This window comes from Bos indicus x Bos taurus, chromosome 26, assembly GCF_003369695.1.
Source record: "Bos indicus x Bos taurus breed Angus x Brahman F1 hybrid chromosome 26, Bos_hybrid_MaternalHap_v2.0, whole genome shotgun sequence".
Classification (NCBI taxonomy): domain Eukaryota; kingdom Metazoa; phylum Chordata; class Mammalia; order Artiodactyla; family Bovidae; genus Bos; species Bos indicus x Bos taurus.
In genome coordinates, this window is record NC_040101.1 from 29,575,031 (window position 1) to 29,589,905 (window position 14,875).

Consider the following 14,875-nt stretch of genomic DNA (forward strand, 5'->3'; position numbering starts at 1 on the left):
CAGAAGCGGTGACAGATGAAGACAAAGTACAGGTACGGCTCCCTCCCGCGAACCCGGCCCTCGAAGTATCAGCCAGGGGTGGGAGTGGAGAGGGGGTGCGCTACCCAAGTTTTAACCCCTCTGACGCCGGTCCACACAGTGGGGGAGGGAGGCAGGAGGTGGGGAATCCTGAGTTAGAACCCGGTCCTGGCCAGGGCAGCTGAGCCCAAGAGACCTGTTGGCCTTTTCGCAGGCCTGGGGTAGAGAACGGGTGAGAGGCAGGGGGGACTGTCCCAGAGGCTGCAGAATCAAGGTCAGGAGAGATGGAGAGATCCATCCAAGAATGTTACAGGCACAGAGAAACTGGCGCACGGAGTCGCCTAGTGGGTAGGTCGATTTGGGGGCCCTCTTTCTTCACGACAGCATCCCACCTCACCCCCAGCTTTGTTGCCAGGTGTCCTTTGATTTCTGTTTGTTTCGGCCTCACAAGGCTGGCAGGGCTAGGCCACCAGGGAAATCCCGGGCTTGTGTGTTTGAGGAGAATTGTGTGTCTCAATCTGTACGCACTGATGATGATACAACTCAACTGTCTTGAAAAGGTCTAGATACGTTGGGTGTGTGTGTGTGTGTGTGTGTGTGTGTGTGTGCACATGCGTGCATACCCCCTGATGCTTGTAAGGGGTATGTGGGGGTACCTGTGAGGTGTGAGGGGGCCTGTGCTGTGAGCCTGATGTATCGGGAGTGTTTGTGTAAGACAGAGAGCGTTCGCCTGGAGCTATGGCGGTGGTAAAGGAATTTATCTTCAGGAGGGTGGATGCTCCAAGCTTGCAAGTACTGAGGTGCCTACATTTGGGAGGGTACGTGGGCAAGGCATGTCTTTCTGTGGGTACACAATGTGCGTCAGTGTGAGGGTCTTCGTGCCGTGATCGAGGCTGTTGTGAGTGGGAGCCTGATTGTGCAGGCCTGTCTGTAGGGTATTTGTGTGCGCATGCACATGTGTGCCAGCCCAAAGCTGCCAACCTCTTCCTCTCATCGGCATCCCTCCCTTTCCTGACTCTCCTCTCACCATAAGCAAACAAGGTAAAATAATTATTTTTCCATTTAAATGCCCCATGTTTGAGCCAGAATGAAAACAAAGTGATTTAATAAAATTGTCTTTAAAAGGGAAAGGAGGAAAATAAACGTCTACTCTGCTCCTTTCCCTGGTGTTCAGGGAGGCCCCAAGCCCTTCAAAGTTAATTAAAACAGGAACTAAAATCACAGGATTGCTTACTAACCTTTTCCCCATCTTCGCCTTAAGGGGAAGACAACCCACAGGAGCCCTGCCTCTGGCCTGGACCCTGTTCCCAGGCTGTTTCTTCCGGAACCGACCCTCATCCTGGACAGGCACCCTGGCTTTCCTGCAGGCACATCTAGGGCAGGGGGTCCCTTCCCTCCTCCCAAAGAGTTATTAAGGGCCTCCGCTGGCCATTTGAAGTCCTTGATGGACAGCGCCCTCATCAGAAGCTTCCGGACCTTGCCTCCTCCCAGGACAGGACATAGCCTGCCCTCAGCCCCTGCTGCCCCTCCCCATGGGTCTCCTGAGTCCCCAGCTGCTCTGAGCTTTATCTGTCTTCACTGACCCCCTGGCCTGGTCCTTAGCTCCAACTCAGCACTGTTCCGGCTGCTTCCGCCTGGTCTGTATCTGTTCCCCATCAGAGGCCCCATTGGAGCTCCAGCCCTTCAGCAACCCTGATAAAAGAGATGGATGGAAGTGAGTTTCCAGGGCGCCCCTCCCTCCAAGCACAGATCTAGAGCCCTGGGTTCTGACAGGGGGTCCCTGAGGGGGCAGGGGTGAGGGTGAAGGCTGCCAAGCTCTCTGAAGCCCAGTCCCTACCCATCCCCACCTTGTCATAGCCCTTCCCCTCCTCCTAAGGCCAAATTCCTCAGGCTTCCTATGGGCAGGCGCGGGACTGTGATTACCCACACACCGCAGCAGGGATCTCTGTACTAGGTACTTTGCCCCATCTCCATGCAACTCCCCCACCCAGAAAAAGTGATAGTAAAATCAACCATTTGTTGAATACCTATTGTGTTTCAGATATTACTTACAAGATCTCTAATCTAATCACAGCACTTATAGGGGACACTTTATCAGTATTTTGCAGAGGACTGGGAAGAAGGGAAACTTACAAACTTGCCCAAGGTATGCACTTAAAAAGCAGTACCACACACCTCAAGTTCCCTAGCCAGCCTGTCCTTGCCCACAGAGCCCCAGATCTGTTCCAAAGACCTAAAATTACCCTTCACTTGATCTTAGCCCAAAGGCTAAGAAACAATATCATCATTACACTTCAGAGACCACTTCCACTAGAGATCCCCACTACTGCCCCCAGAATTTAACCCCTTCTGGTACCAGGGGAGGGGCATGGGAAGCAGGGAAGCCAGAGTTAGAACCTGGGCCCCTGTGAGAGCCAGCTGCATCCAGAAGACCTATGGGGCCTTCTCCAGCTCTGCCCTAAAGATCTGGGGTTGGGGAAGGGGGATCCGAGGGGAAGCAGGAAGTAGAGCCCTTGACCTTCATCCTGGAAGACCCCTTCACTTCTCATGACCCCATTTCAGTACCCTCAAGTCCATCCTGCCTCCCATGATGCTGCCCATCAAGACAGGGTGAACCTTGATTATGGGGTAGCACTTGTCACCAAAACTGATTTTCATAACTGTTCACCCTGTTCTGAGAGCTCTCAGTTGCCCAGATGGCAGAGAAAATACTGAAAATAAAGCCAGGCCAGGAACTAGCCTGTGTCTTAGTCCCTGGGGTCACAATCTGGGGACCTAAGATCTCAACTCTGGGGGAGGAAAGGACTGAGGAGAGGGAGGCGAGGCAATGAAGGGACATAAACTCTGGCTTTAGGATAAAGTAGCCCAGGACAGGAGGCTTAGAAGTGAGGTGTGAGGTGTTACCACAGACCAAGAGTGAGGATGGCACCTGAAGACTTCTGGCCTCGACTGTGTCTGGAGAACATCAAGCAAAAGGAGGGAAGGAAGGAATGACTCGGAAGCACCTTTCCTAGTTCAGTCTCGGAAATGTGCGTGTGGTGAGGGGAGGTTCTGTGACCTTTCCAGGTCACAGTTGTTTGAAACCCCTGGGCTGAGCCCAGTCTGGAAGCTGGTAATGGCAGTGGGGCAGGCAATGGCCCAGAGGGCTGGGATGGAGCTTCATGGGACAGTGGTGCTGTGAGCTCTGCCTCTTTCAGCCATGCAGGAGTTACCTAAGGCAGGCAGAATCCTGGAGCCTGAGTTCTTCTCCTCTGTCTACAGCATGTCTGGGACCCAGCTTGAGGACAGAGGACTAGAGAAGAATATTAGGGGCTCCCGCATAGAAAAGGAAGGGGTGGGAGAAAGGATGACTCCATCAGAGCTAGCCTCCAAATTCCACCCCAAGACTGGTTTTCCCTGCCACCAGAGCCTCTGCTTCTGTATGCTTCCCCAAGCCCATCCTTCATCCTGACCTCATTACTTCCCTCAGACCCCGTCTCTGTCCACCAGCTCATCCCTCCTCAAGGGTTCTCAAACCACCCCCATTATCTACAACTGAGTCCCAGAGCTCCCATCACTACCTCCCAGAACAGATCCCTTCCAGTCTCTAAATGTCCCTACCACTGTCCTCTAAGAACCTATTCCTACCTCCAGTCTCCCAGACTCCATTCTCACCCACCCCCAACCCATCTTCCTTCCTCCTAAGTTGCTCTGCTTTGAATAGAGGTGAGACTTGATCTTCATTGACATTCCATCACTCTAAGTGAACTTACATAGCTGTTCCCTGTTTAAAAGAACCTAGTCATTCAGAGGAAATATCCAAAACTTATCCTAGAAGGTTATCAGCCTATGTCTCCAGCCTCCTTCCCTTTACCTTCAACTGCCTACATACTTGAGAGTCCTAGGAAATGGGCCCTGAATGTTTAAGCAAAACAACAGGGAATCTCCAAGCCCACCAGAGTATTTAAGCCTGTCTATTCCTCACACATATATATATAAGCATAGCTACACAAACATGCACGTGCAATCCTGTAAACATACATGTATGTAATTAATTCACATGCACATCTTAGAATAGAATGTTAAGTTCCATGAGGGCAAAGACAATGTGCTTTTTTGTGGTGTATCTCCAGCCCTAAGAACAGTGTTGGCACATAAATATTTGGTGAAAGAATGGCATATAATGGAATATGTATTCGCAAATACATGTATGTATACAGCTATATACATATAACAAGGGGCTTCGCAGGTGGCTCAGTGGTAAAGAATCTGCCTGCCAATGCAGCAGACGAGAGTTTGATTCCTGGGTTGGGAAGGTCCTCTGGAGGACAAAATGGCAATCCACTCCAGTATTCTTTCCTAGGAAACTCCATGGACAGAGAAGCCTAGCAGGTTACAGTCTATGGGATCACAAAAAGAGTCAGACATGACTTAGCAACTAAAAAGCAAAAAACACATATAATAGCACATCCATATATACAGTGCTTATATACAGATTTACATATATGCACCTACATGGTTATTTACATATGTTATATACATGTCTTTATGTAATCTACATACATAACGTACTGTGATGTACACACATATGAAAGTATGAAAGTGAAACTCGCTCAGTCCTGTCCGACTCTGTGACCCCATGGACTATACAGTCCATGGAATTGTCCAGGCCAGAATACTGGAGTGGGTAGCCTTTCCCTTCTTCAGGGGACCTTCCCAACCCAGGGGTCGATTCCAGGTCTCCCACACTGCAGGTGGATTCTTTACCAGCTGAGCCATAAAAGGAAGCCCGTACATAAATGTATGTGTATATAAAATGTATACAGTGCATGTAGACACACATATACATACATAACTACTACAAACATATTATAGATATCATATATATACCACATATACATGTGCACCTTCACATACATATATAAACACAAATCCAAGCACCTTTTTACCCAAGTTTTTCCAAATTAACTGTCTCAAGACCCTAGACCCAGGTTTGGCTGCTGCAACCAGAAATAACCACCAGATGGCACTCTTTCACTACTTCCTGTACCCGTCATCCCCCAACACGCGCCGGGTTGCCAGAGGTGCCGCCAGAGATGTCTCTCCAAGAGGCACAGAACTTGTCTAGCAGGTGTCCCCTACCTACCAAAGCCAAGGACTTGTCCTTGATCTCCAAGGTCTGCAGTCTCGGCCCTCTTTGAAATCACACACACACGAGTTCACCAAAGAGCTAAGAGTTGGGCTTCACCTGGACTCCCTCTGTTCAGACCAACTCGGCTCAAGGACACTTCCTTGAAGCCTTCGAGCTAACAACCAGCAACTGGTTTCAGTGGCTCTATTCCCCAAATGGTCTGAGGACTGAGCCAGGGTCATTTGAACACGTGTAGCACCTACACACCTGTACACACAACTCCCTTCCACAGGTTACTCCCTCATCCTGCGTGGACGCCCAGCCCGGGTCAGCCGAAAGCCGGGAGCGGAGTGGCCAGGCCCTGAGAGTACCCTCAGCGAGGGAGGGGCGGGTCTCGGTTTAACCCTTCCTGCTCTGGTCCAGTCTTGACTCCAGACCTCTGGTTGAGGGCTGGATAGAAGTGCATTCCACATCTTAGGCAAACTACTTAAAATCCCAGGAATGGGGGGAGGGGAGAGGAGGGGACAGAGCCTCTCCCGCCTCAGACCTAGACCACTGCGAGTCAGCTCTCTTGGAACCTCACATGTCGGGTGTGAGCAACCCAGGAGGAAAGCCGCGAGAAAGGCTTGGAAACCCGTGGGGAAGCGAAGCAGGGGGTTCTGGCAGCAGCTCGGCTTCCCCTTCCTCCTCCCCCTTCCCTCTTCTCCCCCGGGAGCGCCGGGAAATTATTTATTAAAACGCCTCCCGCGCTCTCATTTATTTGCGGAGAATAATCCTTGGCGTTGCAGCGCGTTTATTAAACCTTTCCCGTCCCCGCATTACTTTAATAATAAATCGCATGTCACTTTCCAGCGACGTTATTAAAGCCGGTCCGCTGGAGCAGAGGCAGGGGAAGGGGGTTGGAGGGGGAGGGAGGCAGCAGGGGTTCTTCCTAGTCAAGGTTGTGGGCCCTGAACCTGCAGTGCCGGAGGGGAAAACTGAGGCTAGAAGGAGACTGCACCTGAACATCCTGTAAAATCTGCAAAACTGATCGGGGAGTACAGGTTCTGGGGACGCGTGTGACCCTCTAGGATCTAGTAGAGCCTCTGGTCTCCAAGCGGGCGCAGGATTGATGGGCCCGCCAGGGGGCGTCTTTGAGCCCAGCTGGCCCAGAGTCTTGGCGAAGAACAAATAAGGGGCTGATTCCCAGGCGGATTCCGGGGACCCAGACTCCTGTCCCCTCTTCCAGCGCAGAGCAGACCTCCTTCTGGTCCAGACTCTTAATGGGCTGCTCCTCCCCGCAATCGCCGCCACACCGCTCACATCCCTATTCCTGATTTCGCTGTCGACTTAGAATTTGCCCCAAGTAATGCATTCAACCCGCTCGAGCAGTTGAGCACAGCTCCAGGAAACGCCGGACTCTAGCCAGGACTCAGCAATGAGGTTCCACGGGAGGTGCAGCCAAGCCCTTGGGTTGGGGTCTGGGCCACACCCCTCCCAAGAGGCCGGGCTCCCTGCGTTGGGCCTCAGAGGACAAGCTCAGACACCGAGCCAACCACGACTTCTCCTGTTGTGGGCGCCAGGCTTCGGGCGGAGCCCAGGCGCGTAGGAGGCCCTTGACATCCACACACAGGGTCTTGGCCTCTAGAACTTAAGCTTTCATTTTCTCCTTCAAGCAGTCAATAAACACTGCGCCTCAGCAGTGTCCCTGGCTAGGTAAGGAGAAGGTGGAGAGAGCTTTCGGGAGCGAAAGAGTACAGCTCTGTGAGGGACCTCCAGAGAGAGGACATGCCAGTTAGGGCAGATGAGAAAACAGACTTTACATGACTTTGTCTGAGTTCAGCTGGAAAATGGGCGGATTCATAGGGAAGTCCTAGGGTGTGGCTCATACATGTGACCAAACTTCTCCCCTCCTCCATCCAATTTATGCTTTCATACTCGGTCCTACCCACATAGATCTGGTTCCCCACACTGCCTGGGGAGGGGACAGAGGCGCAGGCAATCTGTCTGTAGATCAGCCCCAGTGGAGGCTGGGAGGATACCCTCCCTCCCAATCTGATGGCTCCAGCCTTCCTGCCCGTGTAGGAGGGTGAGGGGGTGTGCAGCTCAAGCTTCCTCTACATCTGGCAGGCACGTGCTTAGAGAGCAGGACCTACAACTTCTGGAAGCCAGATTCCTAGTACCCTGGAAGGCCTCCTAAAGAAATGTGGTCTCTGTGTGCAAATCTGCATGAACGATCTGTGTGGCTCAGTTTGTTTCATAAGTCTTTATTGTATGCCTACTGTGCCTAGTCCTGTGCTAGGCACTGTCCAGTACAAAGTGGTATAAGATATGGTGCTGCCCTCACGGAGTTTCTAGAATGACAGAAAAATTAGACATGACCAAATGCCCATCTTACTGCACTGAGCTAAATAAACTGTGCTCTATCAGGCTCTCCTGGACAGCAGAGGGCAAACACCAAACACTTAGTAAGTGAACTGGGATTTATGAGAGGGAAATTTCCTAGAAGGTGAGTTTTGAGGAAGGGTAAACTGAGGTTAGGCAAAGATTGTGCTCTAGGAAAATAAGAGCAGGATCTATGCAGAAAAGCAGTCAGAAGACTGGTTGAGCAGTGTTGGAGGGAGGGCTGCTAAAAAGAAGTGGACGAGCCTGGTGTTTGCATGCCTTTGTCTCAGCTCTGCTCCTCCCCACCCACCCAGCCACCCACCCACCTAGCCTACAGACCAGCAGGCAACTGTTACGGTCTGCCTAGTTGGTCCACACAAGAGGCTGTCCTGGCCAGAGTATCTCCTTCATAGGCCCCTTTGCATCCCACCTCTCCTAGTTTCTGGCTCTCTTCTTATCCGCCTCCAATTTTTGTCTTTCCTATCACCATCACATCTCTCCCACTAAAGGCATTAAATCCATCTGTGAAGGGGCCCTGCTCTGCCTTTCCAGATATTTTCAAGAGTGGGAATGAAAACTACCCTCACTCACCCACCCCCACGGGCCACAGCTCTGCACCTAGTAGTAATCTTCACCCTCTTCACTCTCAGCCTCCTCCTCAGGAGCCAGGTGCAGGGATAAGAGCTGGGGGATGCCTGTGGAGTTCAGCTGGTCTGCAAACACATATAGACAAAGGGGGGAGAACAGGAGAGAAGTGTGTCAGTGCCCATGAATCCCAGTCTGTGGGAAAGCCATGCTTGTGTGTGTACCCACATGCACATCACATCTGGACACACAGTCCAGGGCCTGAATCCACCACCTTCCCCCAGCCCCCAGAGCTCAGGGCTTTCCCTTACCTGGTGTGAGGACTGTCAGGCTAGCTGGGGCCTCAACCTGGCCTAGGGCATTGCGGGCCAGGCAGCGGTAGGTGCCCTCATCACTGGGACGCACAGCCTGGATCTGCAGCCAGCCCGTCACCTCAAACCTCTGCGGTCCACCCCTAAACTGGAGCCAGGAGGAGTCAGCAGTATTCTTCTAGGAGGACCCTGGGCTGCCCTGGGGAGGCCTCAGCTCCCTGCCCCTACCTGCACCGAGATGTGGGGGTCATCCCCTGGCAGCTGAATGTCCAAGCCGTCCTTTCTCCACTCTATGGAGGCCATGGGGTAGGCAAACACTTCACAGCCAAAGATCACATCCTGCCCTGTCACATTCCAAACATCATATGGGTGCAACAGGATCTGAGGTGCTGAAGGTAGAGATGGGAGGCCTGAGAATAGAATGGCACACCCAGCCCAGCAAGGACCCCATATAACAAACACTGTGAATGTGTTTGTGAAGGAACACAATATATGCTGAGGTAAATACACATGCATAAACACGACAGGTACACACAGGTAATACATACAAATGTAGCTGCAGATACACACAAGGGTAGGAACGCAGAGATGGAAATGCACAGGCAGTTTGCATGAACAAGCACAGAGACCCACAGCTCAGCTTGGCAGCCACAGTCTGTCCCTGATTGCTCCCCTGTCCTCATTCTGCCCTCCAGGCCCCTATCCTAATGTGTTCATAACCAACACCTCCCTCCCCCACATCCTAACCCCTCCCTACCACGTGCCAGCTGCCAAAGGCCAGAGAAGCAGCCCTTTCCCCACCCCACCCTGGGGAGGTGGGGCAGCCACATGGCAAAGGCAAAGACACTGAAACCAATCTGGGCAGCAGGCAGAAAGCCTAGAGTTGTGGGGGGAAGCTCCTGCAGAGCGTTTGTTTTCCCAGCAGCCCCAGCCAAACCAGACCCCTCAAAGGGGCTCAGGAAGTGAAGGTTACTAAAGCAGCCAAAGAAAACTTGAGGCTTGAATGGCCCTCAGCCCCCTGGGATGGGGGAGGAGAAGCTGGGAGAGCCCCACTTCTACACTAATCCCTAAACGAGAGGTTCGGAGCCTCGGTTAAGTAAGCACTGGCTTTAGGAAGCTGCTCAAACGAAACTTGATTGCATCTCACAGGAACCCGTCTCCCTGCCTGGATTCCGGAGGCCTGGACAGTCTGAGAGTCTCCCATCACTCGCTCAAAGTTGAGGCCAAGCGTTAACTATGTGCCTGCTTTCTCAGAGGGTTGGTCTCTGCCAGTCAGCTCTGGAGCTTGCACGCACCCCAGCGCACGCCGCTTGCTGACAAAGCTCCGGACGCCCACCTTCAGGCGGCTGCCTCCGCGGACCAACCCCGAGAGTAAACTCATAATGGACTTGAGGCCTCCCTGGCCTCATCTTTTTCACTCCGCTGGCCAGACATTCACGCTGTCCGGGACCCGGGAGCAACGCCACGAGGAGCCCCAAGTGCCGGGGGTCGGGGCCCTGCCGTGCGTACCCGTTTCGCAGGGCCCAGGATGCGCCACGGTGAGGTTGGCGTCCGGCCGAGCACGGGCCGCCTCCTGCAGGCGGCAAATCTGGGCGTAGGTGCGGCCGTCGGAACCGCAGAGCGGGCGCTGCGAGCGGCAGACACACAACGGCTCGGGCACCTCTCCGCGACTCAGGTCGCCACCTGCGTCCAACCGGCACTCAAGCTGCTCGCCGCAGCGCCCGTAGAAATGGGCGCTGGGGTCCAGGTCGCAGAGCTGGCCCTCGAGGTTGGCGCATTCCCAACAGCAGCCGCACGCGTCGCGCACCCGGCCGGCCAGGCAGCCCCGCGGCGCGGCGCACTCTTCTGGCCGGCAGGGAGCGCAGCCCTCGCCCTCCGCCAGCAGCCGCAGCCAGCCGCGCCGCAGGTAATCAGGACCTGGGGATGGCCGCGCGCCAGTCGGAGGCGGCGTCCGCACCACCAGCAGTAACAGCAGCAGCAGCACGGGCAGCGCCAAGGCAGCGGCGGGCGGCTGTGGCATGATTAGCTGGAAGCCGAGAGCACTCGGGGCATCAGCGCGTGAGTGGCACCCTGCCGGGAAGGAAAGCCGGGTCAGGAAGGTCAGAAGCAACCTCCCTGTTCCTCTTACCAACTTAAACTCTAGCACTGCCCCCTCCCCTGCTACCTCGGAATCAAGTAGACCCTGGACACGGAGGCAGAGTGACCCTGAAGGGGTCATCAGTCATGCTGGGTGGTAATTGATTGGGATGTTCTTGAGGGTTGGGGAGAGGTGAGAGGAGGGAATGGTAAAGCTCAAGCACACACAGGCATCACCACCAGCACTTGAAGCGTCCTGCCCCAGAGGTGGATGCGGACGGATGGTCCCAGGAGAAGGAGTTGTTAACAAGGGTGGAAAGGAAGTAGGGCGGAGGGGTGTGTGTGTTGCGCGGGTGGGGGGGTGATGCCCTGGGGCCCAGAGCGGCTCACCTAGTGTCCGGGACTACGCCCCTCAGAGCAGCCTTGACTCCTGTCCAAAAACGCAGGCAGTGGAAGCGGCCCGTCAGCCACCTCTGCTCCGACTTGAGAATCTCTGACAGAGCCCACGGACTTGCACTCGGAGATCAGCTCCTCCGCCCCCTCTCCCCGCCCCCTAGACGTCGCACACCCCACCCCCTCCCCTTGTTCTGAAGCTGCCAATTTTATGCAGCCGCACGGGACCCTCCTGGGCCACTTCCCTTAGCCTGGGCCAAAGTCACAGAACAGAAGAGCAGTAACCGGACACCCAAGCTGGGAAAGGACTAGAGTTGGGGTGGGGTGGGCTGGGATGGGCGTAGGGACTAGGGGGTAGGATGGGAGAGGAAGGTAATTGAGAAGCTAGAGTTGGTTGAAAGGCTAGGCCCTGTAGAATCTGACTTTACAGTCCCATCCGCTAGAAGAGCTGCATAATGGCAAAGCAGTAGGAATTCTGGTCCAAGTCGAGCGCTCCTGCAGGGCAAAGCCAACTAACGTCTCCCCGCCGCCCAAGGGCGATTGCAGGCCTGTCCACTCCACTTTCCTACCAAGTCGCCAAGAGACTCGGCGCTTAATTCTGCCTCCTCACATCTGGCCGCCTCCTCCCTCCCCACATCCGGCAGGTGCTTCAACCCCAGGAGCCGGGTGATTAGAAGTTCCAGCCGACTAGCGGCCGCAGGGAGAGGTGGGCGGGGCAACACCCCAATGGGCAGCGTTCCGGGTCGGAATTACAGGTTATGCTTGCGAGGCAGGCAGCGCCGGAGGCATTCGGTCTCGAGGCCGCCACTAGCGCCAACGTGGCACTTTGGGCTGGGGGCGGGGAAGAGAGCATTCCTGGAGGCCTGCCCGCGGTACCCGGGGTCTGCCAGACCCCGCCCCGGCCTGCCCCCAGCAGCCTACAGAAGCTGCGCGGCAGTACAGTTTGTAGGGTCGGAAACTGAGCTCTGCAGCCAGGGAGGGGACGTTATTCAGTCAGGCTCGGTCCAGAAGGAGCTGGCCCGAGATAGAGCGGCTTGGGCTGGCCTCTTCATCAACCCCGAGGTTGGGGGCCGGGCCTCCGCCTGGGCCTCTGGACGGCCCAGAGGAATAGGATCCGCATGCGCACCGAGGGCTCTTGAAGACGGGCTCTCGGAAGCGGTCTGTAACTCTCAACGCAGCCAAGCCCTTTCATTTAGGGGGTCCTTAGCGGCGTAGACGCCACTCCTGACTAGAGGAACTCTGATGAGGTGGGGGTAGGCAGACACACAGTCCTGCAGGTCTCAAACGCAGACGGGGTCGCAAAGCAAACTTCACGCGAGGTCTCCTAACTGTCGCGAGAATCAAAACAGGAAGTCTAGGAATGCAGAACAGGAAAAGCCCGCGGGTTTTAAATCGGAAAAAGAATGGGCGGAGCCAGGTGTGGCTGTTTACGGGTAATTCTTTGTCCTTGGGCCTGGGGGCAACTGAAGTGTTGATCTGGAGCTCAAGTGAACTGTAAGAGAACTGCGGGAAGCCCTGAAAAAAAGGAGGGGAAGGGGAACTTGAAATTGCGGGGCTAACTATTGGAGCCACCTAAGGACATGTCTCTGGTTCTGGTTTACAAAGTACCTTAGGGCGGAGATCGATGTCCTGGTTACAGAGGGTAAGCAATCTGGGATTTCTTAATGAATTGTTGTTGTTGTCTGGTCGTCTTTTGCAAACCCATGAACTATAGCCCGCCAGGCTCCTTTGCCCATGGGATTTTCTAGGCAAGAATACTTGTGTGGATTACCATTTCCTTCTCCGGGGGATCTTCCGGACCCTGGAGTAGAAGCCGCGTCTCCTGTTTTGGCAGGCGGATTCTTTACGACTGAGCCACCTGAGAAGCCCCTGGCTTCTAAAACCAGGAGCCAATATTTAAATTAACAGACTCCACAGATACAGAAACTTCACTTATCCCACTTTGTTCCCGGCTATTTACTTTCAGCCTTTGCTATGCTCTTAGCGTCTGGTATTAGGAATTGTGACTAACACAATTCTGACTAACTCATTCTGATCTTGGAAACCTAGCTCTTCTCCTGGCAGCACAATAAATTCTAGGTAAATATTTATGGATTAAATGTAAAATTTTTCCAGAGTGTAAAAGTCAAGTTTAACGTGAATTTTTCAGAGTCGCTGACGAAGGGTGGATCGACAGGGAAGGAGCGCCCTCTGGTGGTCTTGTGGTTGATGACTAGAGCATGACCGTGAATACACTAGGCATCAAAAATGTTGATTCTACAGATCTGCTTTTTTTTTTTTTTTTAAGGTTATATAGGGGACCTGATTTAAATCGGAAGAGGGGTCAAAGTGGACAACTTCATTATTTATTTTTTCTTTTTGGCCTCCATACCGCGCAGCCTGTGGGATCCTAGTTATGGAACCAGGTGACCAGGGATGGAATCCTGCCTCTTCCCCCCAAGCGCTGAGTCCTAACTACCGGACTACCAGGGAATTCCCAGGAGATCTGATTTTACTAAGTAGAGATTTGTTCCAGGAAAACTCCACATATTGTAAAAATACTTCAGAAGGAAATTTTTTGCTTAAGACACAATTGGAAAGTTTAGATTCTTCCCCATTTCCTTATCATCTGACACTTTGTCCACTAAGGCTCCAAAACACATTCAGTAACATTTATTTGCATCATGAATAGTAAAGAAATAGCAAAAAATAAATGTGCATGCTCATACTTTGAAAATGTTGACTCAGTTTGACCAGACCATGCAAAACTGTTGAGTCACAGGAAAAGTATCCTTTTTTTTTTTAACTGGAAGATAATTATTTTACAATATTGTGATGGTTTCTGCCATACATCAGCATAAATCAGCCACAGGCTTATCCTTAAACCTCCTCCTTAAACCTTCCCGATACCACCCCTCTAGGTTGTCACAGAGCTTTGGGTTCCTTGCATCATACAGCAAATTCCCACTGGCTGTCTATTTTACATATGATAGTGTATATGTTTCGATACTACTCTCTCAAGTCATCTCACTCTTTCCCTCCCCCACTGTGACCAAAAGTCTGTTCTTTATGTCTGCATCTCTTTTGCTGCCTTGCAAGTAGGACGATCAGTACCATCTCTGTAGATTCCATATATATGTGTTATTATGTGATGTTTGTCTTTCTGGAAGGATTGTTTTAATTCAGATGATGTGGCTACAGCAAAGGATGCTGGGTGACAGCATCCTTTTGCATCAGCATGAGGGAGACTAGTTCAGATGAGGAGGGTTAAGTTAAAATTTGTTGAAGAACAGATAATCCTGCTTCTTACCCCTCCTCACTTTTTCCTGTAGATGCTTGTACTAAAGAAGGAATGAGTTATAGAATATAGTGTGCTTTCCACTGTGAATCACAGCTTGGAGCTCACAGGTTATCATACCTTTCCTTTTTTCAGCCACTGACCCATGAGATAATTTTTAAATATAATGACAGTATGAAATGGGTCCTAGATAGATGAGCAACATAAGATGAAACAAGGCATAAAGGATCAATAAGGTAAGAAATTTCTTGGTAAGAAATTACGTAGGAGGACTCACACATTCTAACCTGTCACTTCTTGAACCCTGTTTTGACATGACTGGTGAAAATAACAGGGTTGCAACTTTGAGGAAAAAGCAGAAGTGAAAGAATTGGTCCAGACTGACCCATTAGAGATGGATACAGAGGAATTGTGCTTCCCGTGAACATTAGAATCAGTTAAGTCAAAAAAGGCTCAGCGTAGATAATTAAGACAGAATACCTTGTAGCTAGCTGGGCCTTTCCAGGTGGCACCTAGTGGTAAAGAACCTGCCTGCTAATGCAGGAGATGTAGAGACACAGGTTCAATCCCTGGGTCGGGAAGATTCCTTGGAGGAGGGCATGGCAGCCCACCTCAGTATTCTTGCCTGGAGAACTCTTGGACAGAGGAGACTGGTGGGCTACAGCTCATAGGGTCGCAAAGAGTCGGACATGACTGAAGTGACTTAGCATGCACGCATGCACCTGGTAGCTACCTACTATG

General features: G+C 52.5%; 1 protein-coding gene across 1 annotated transcript; it reads right to left on the reverse strand.

Moving 5' to 3' along the window:
* Positions 1-5,904: 5,904 nt before the first annotated feature.
* KAZALD1 (Kazal type serine peptidase inhibitor domain 1) lies at positions 5,905-12,591 on the reverse strand. Its single transcript, XM_027529142.1, has 5 exons — positions 10,855-12,591; positions 9,898-10,458; positions 8,617-8,777; positions 8,389-8,536; positions 5,905-8,205 (listed from the first exon to the last, which is right to left on the reverse strand). The coding sequence occupies exons 2-5, from the start codon at positions 10,406-10,408 to the stop codon at positions 8,111-8,113; spliced, it is 915 nt and encodes a 304-aa protein (XP_027384943.1). The 5' UTR covers positions 10,409-10,458; positions 10,855-12,591; the 3' UTR covers positions 5,905-8,110.
* Positions 12,592-14,875: the final 2,284 nt, after the last annotated feature.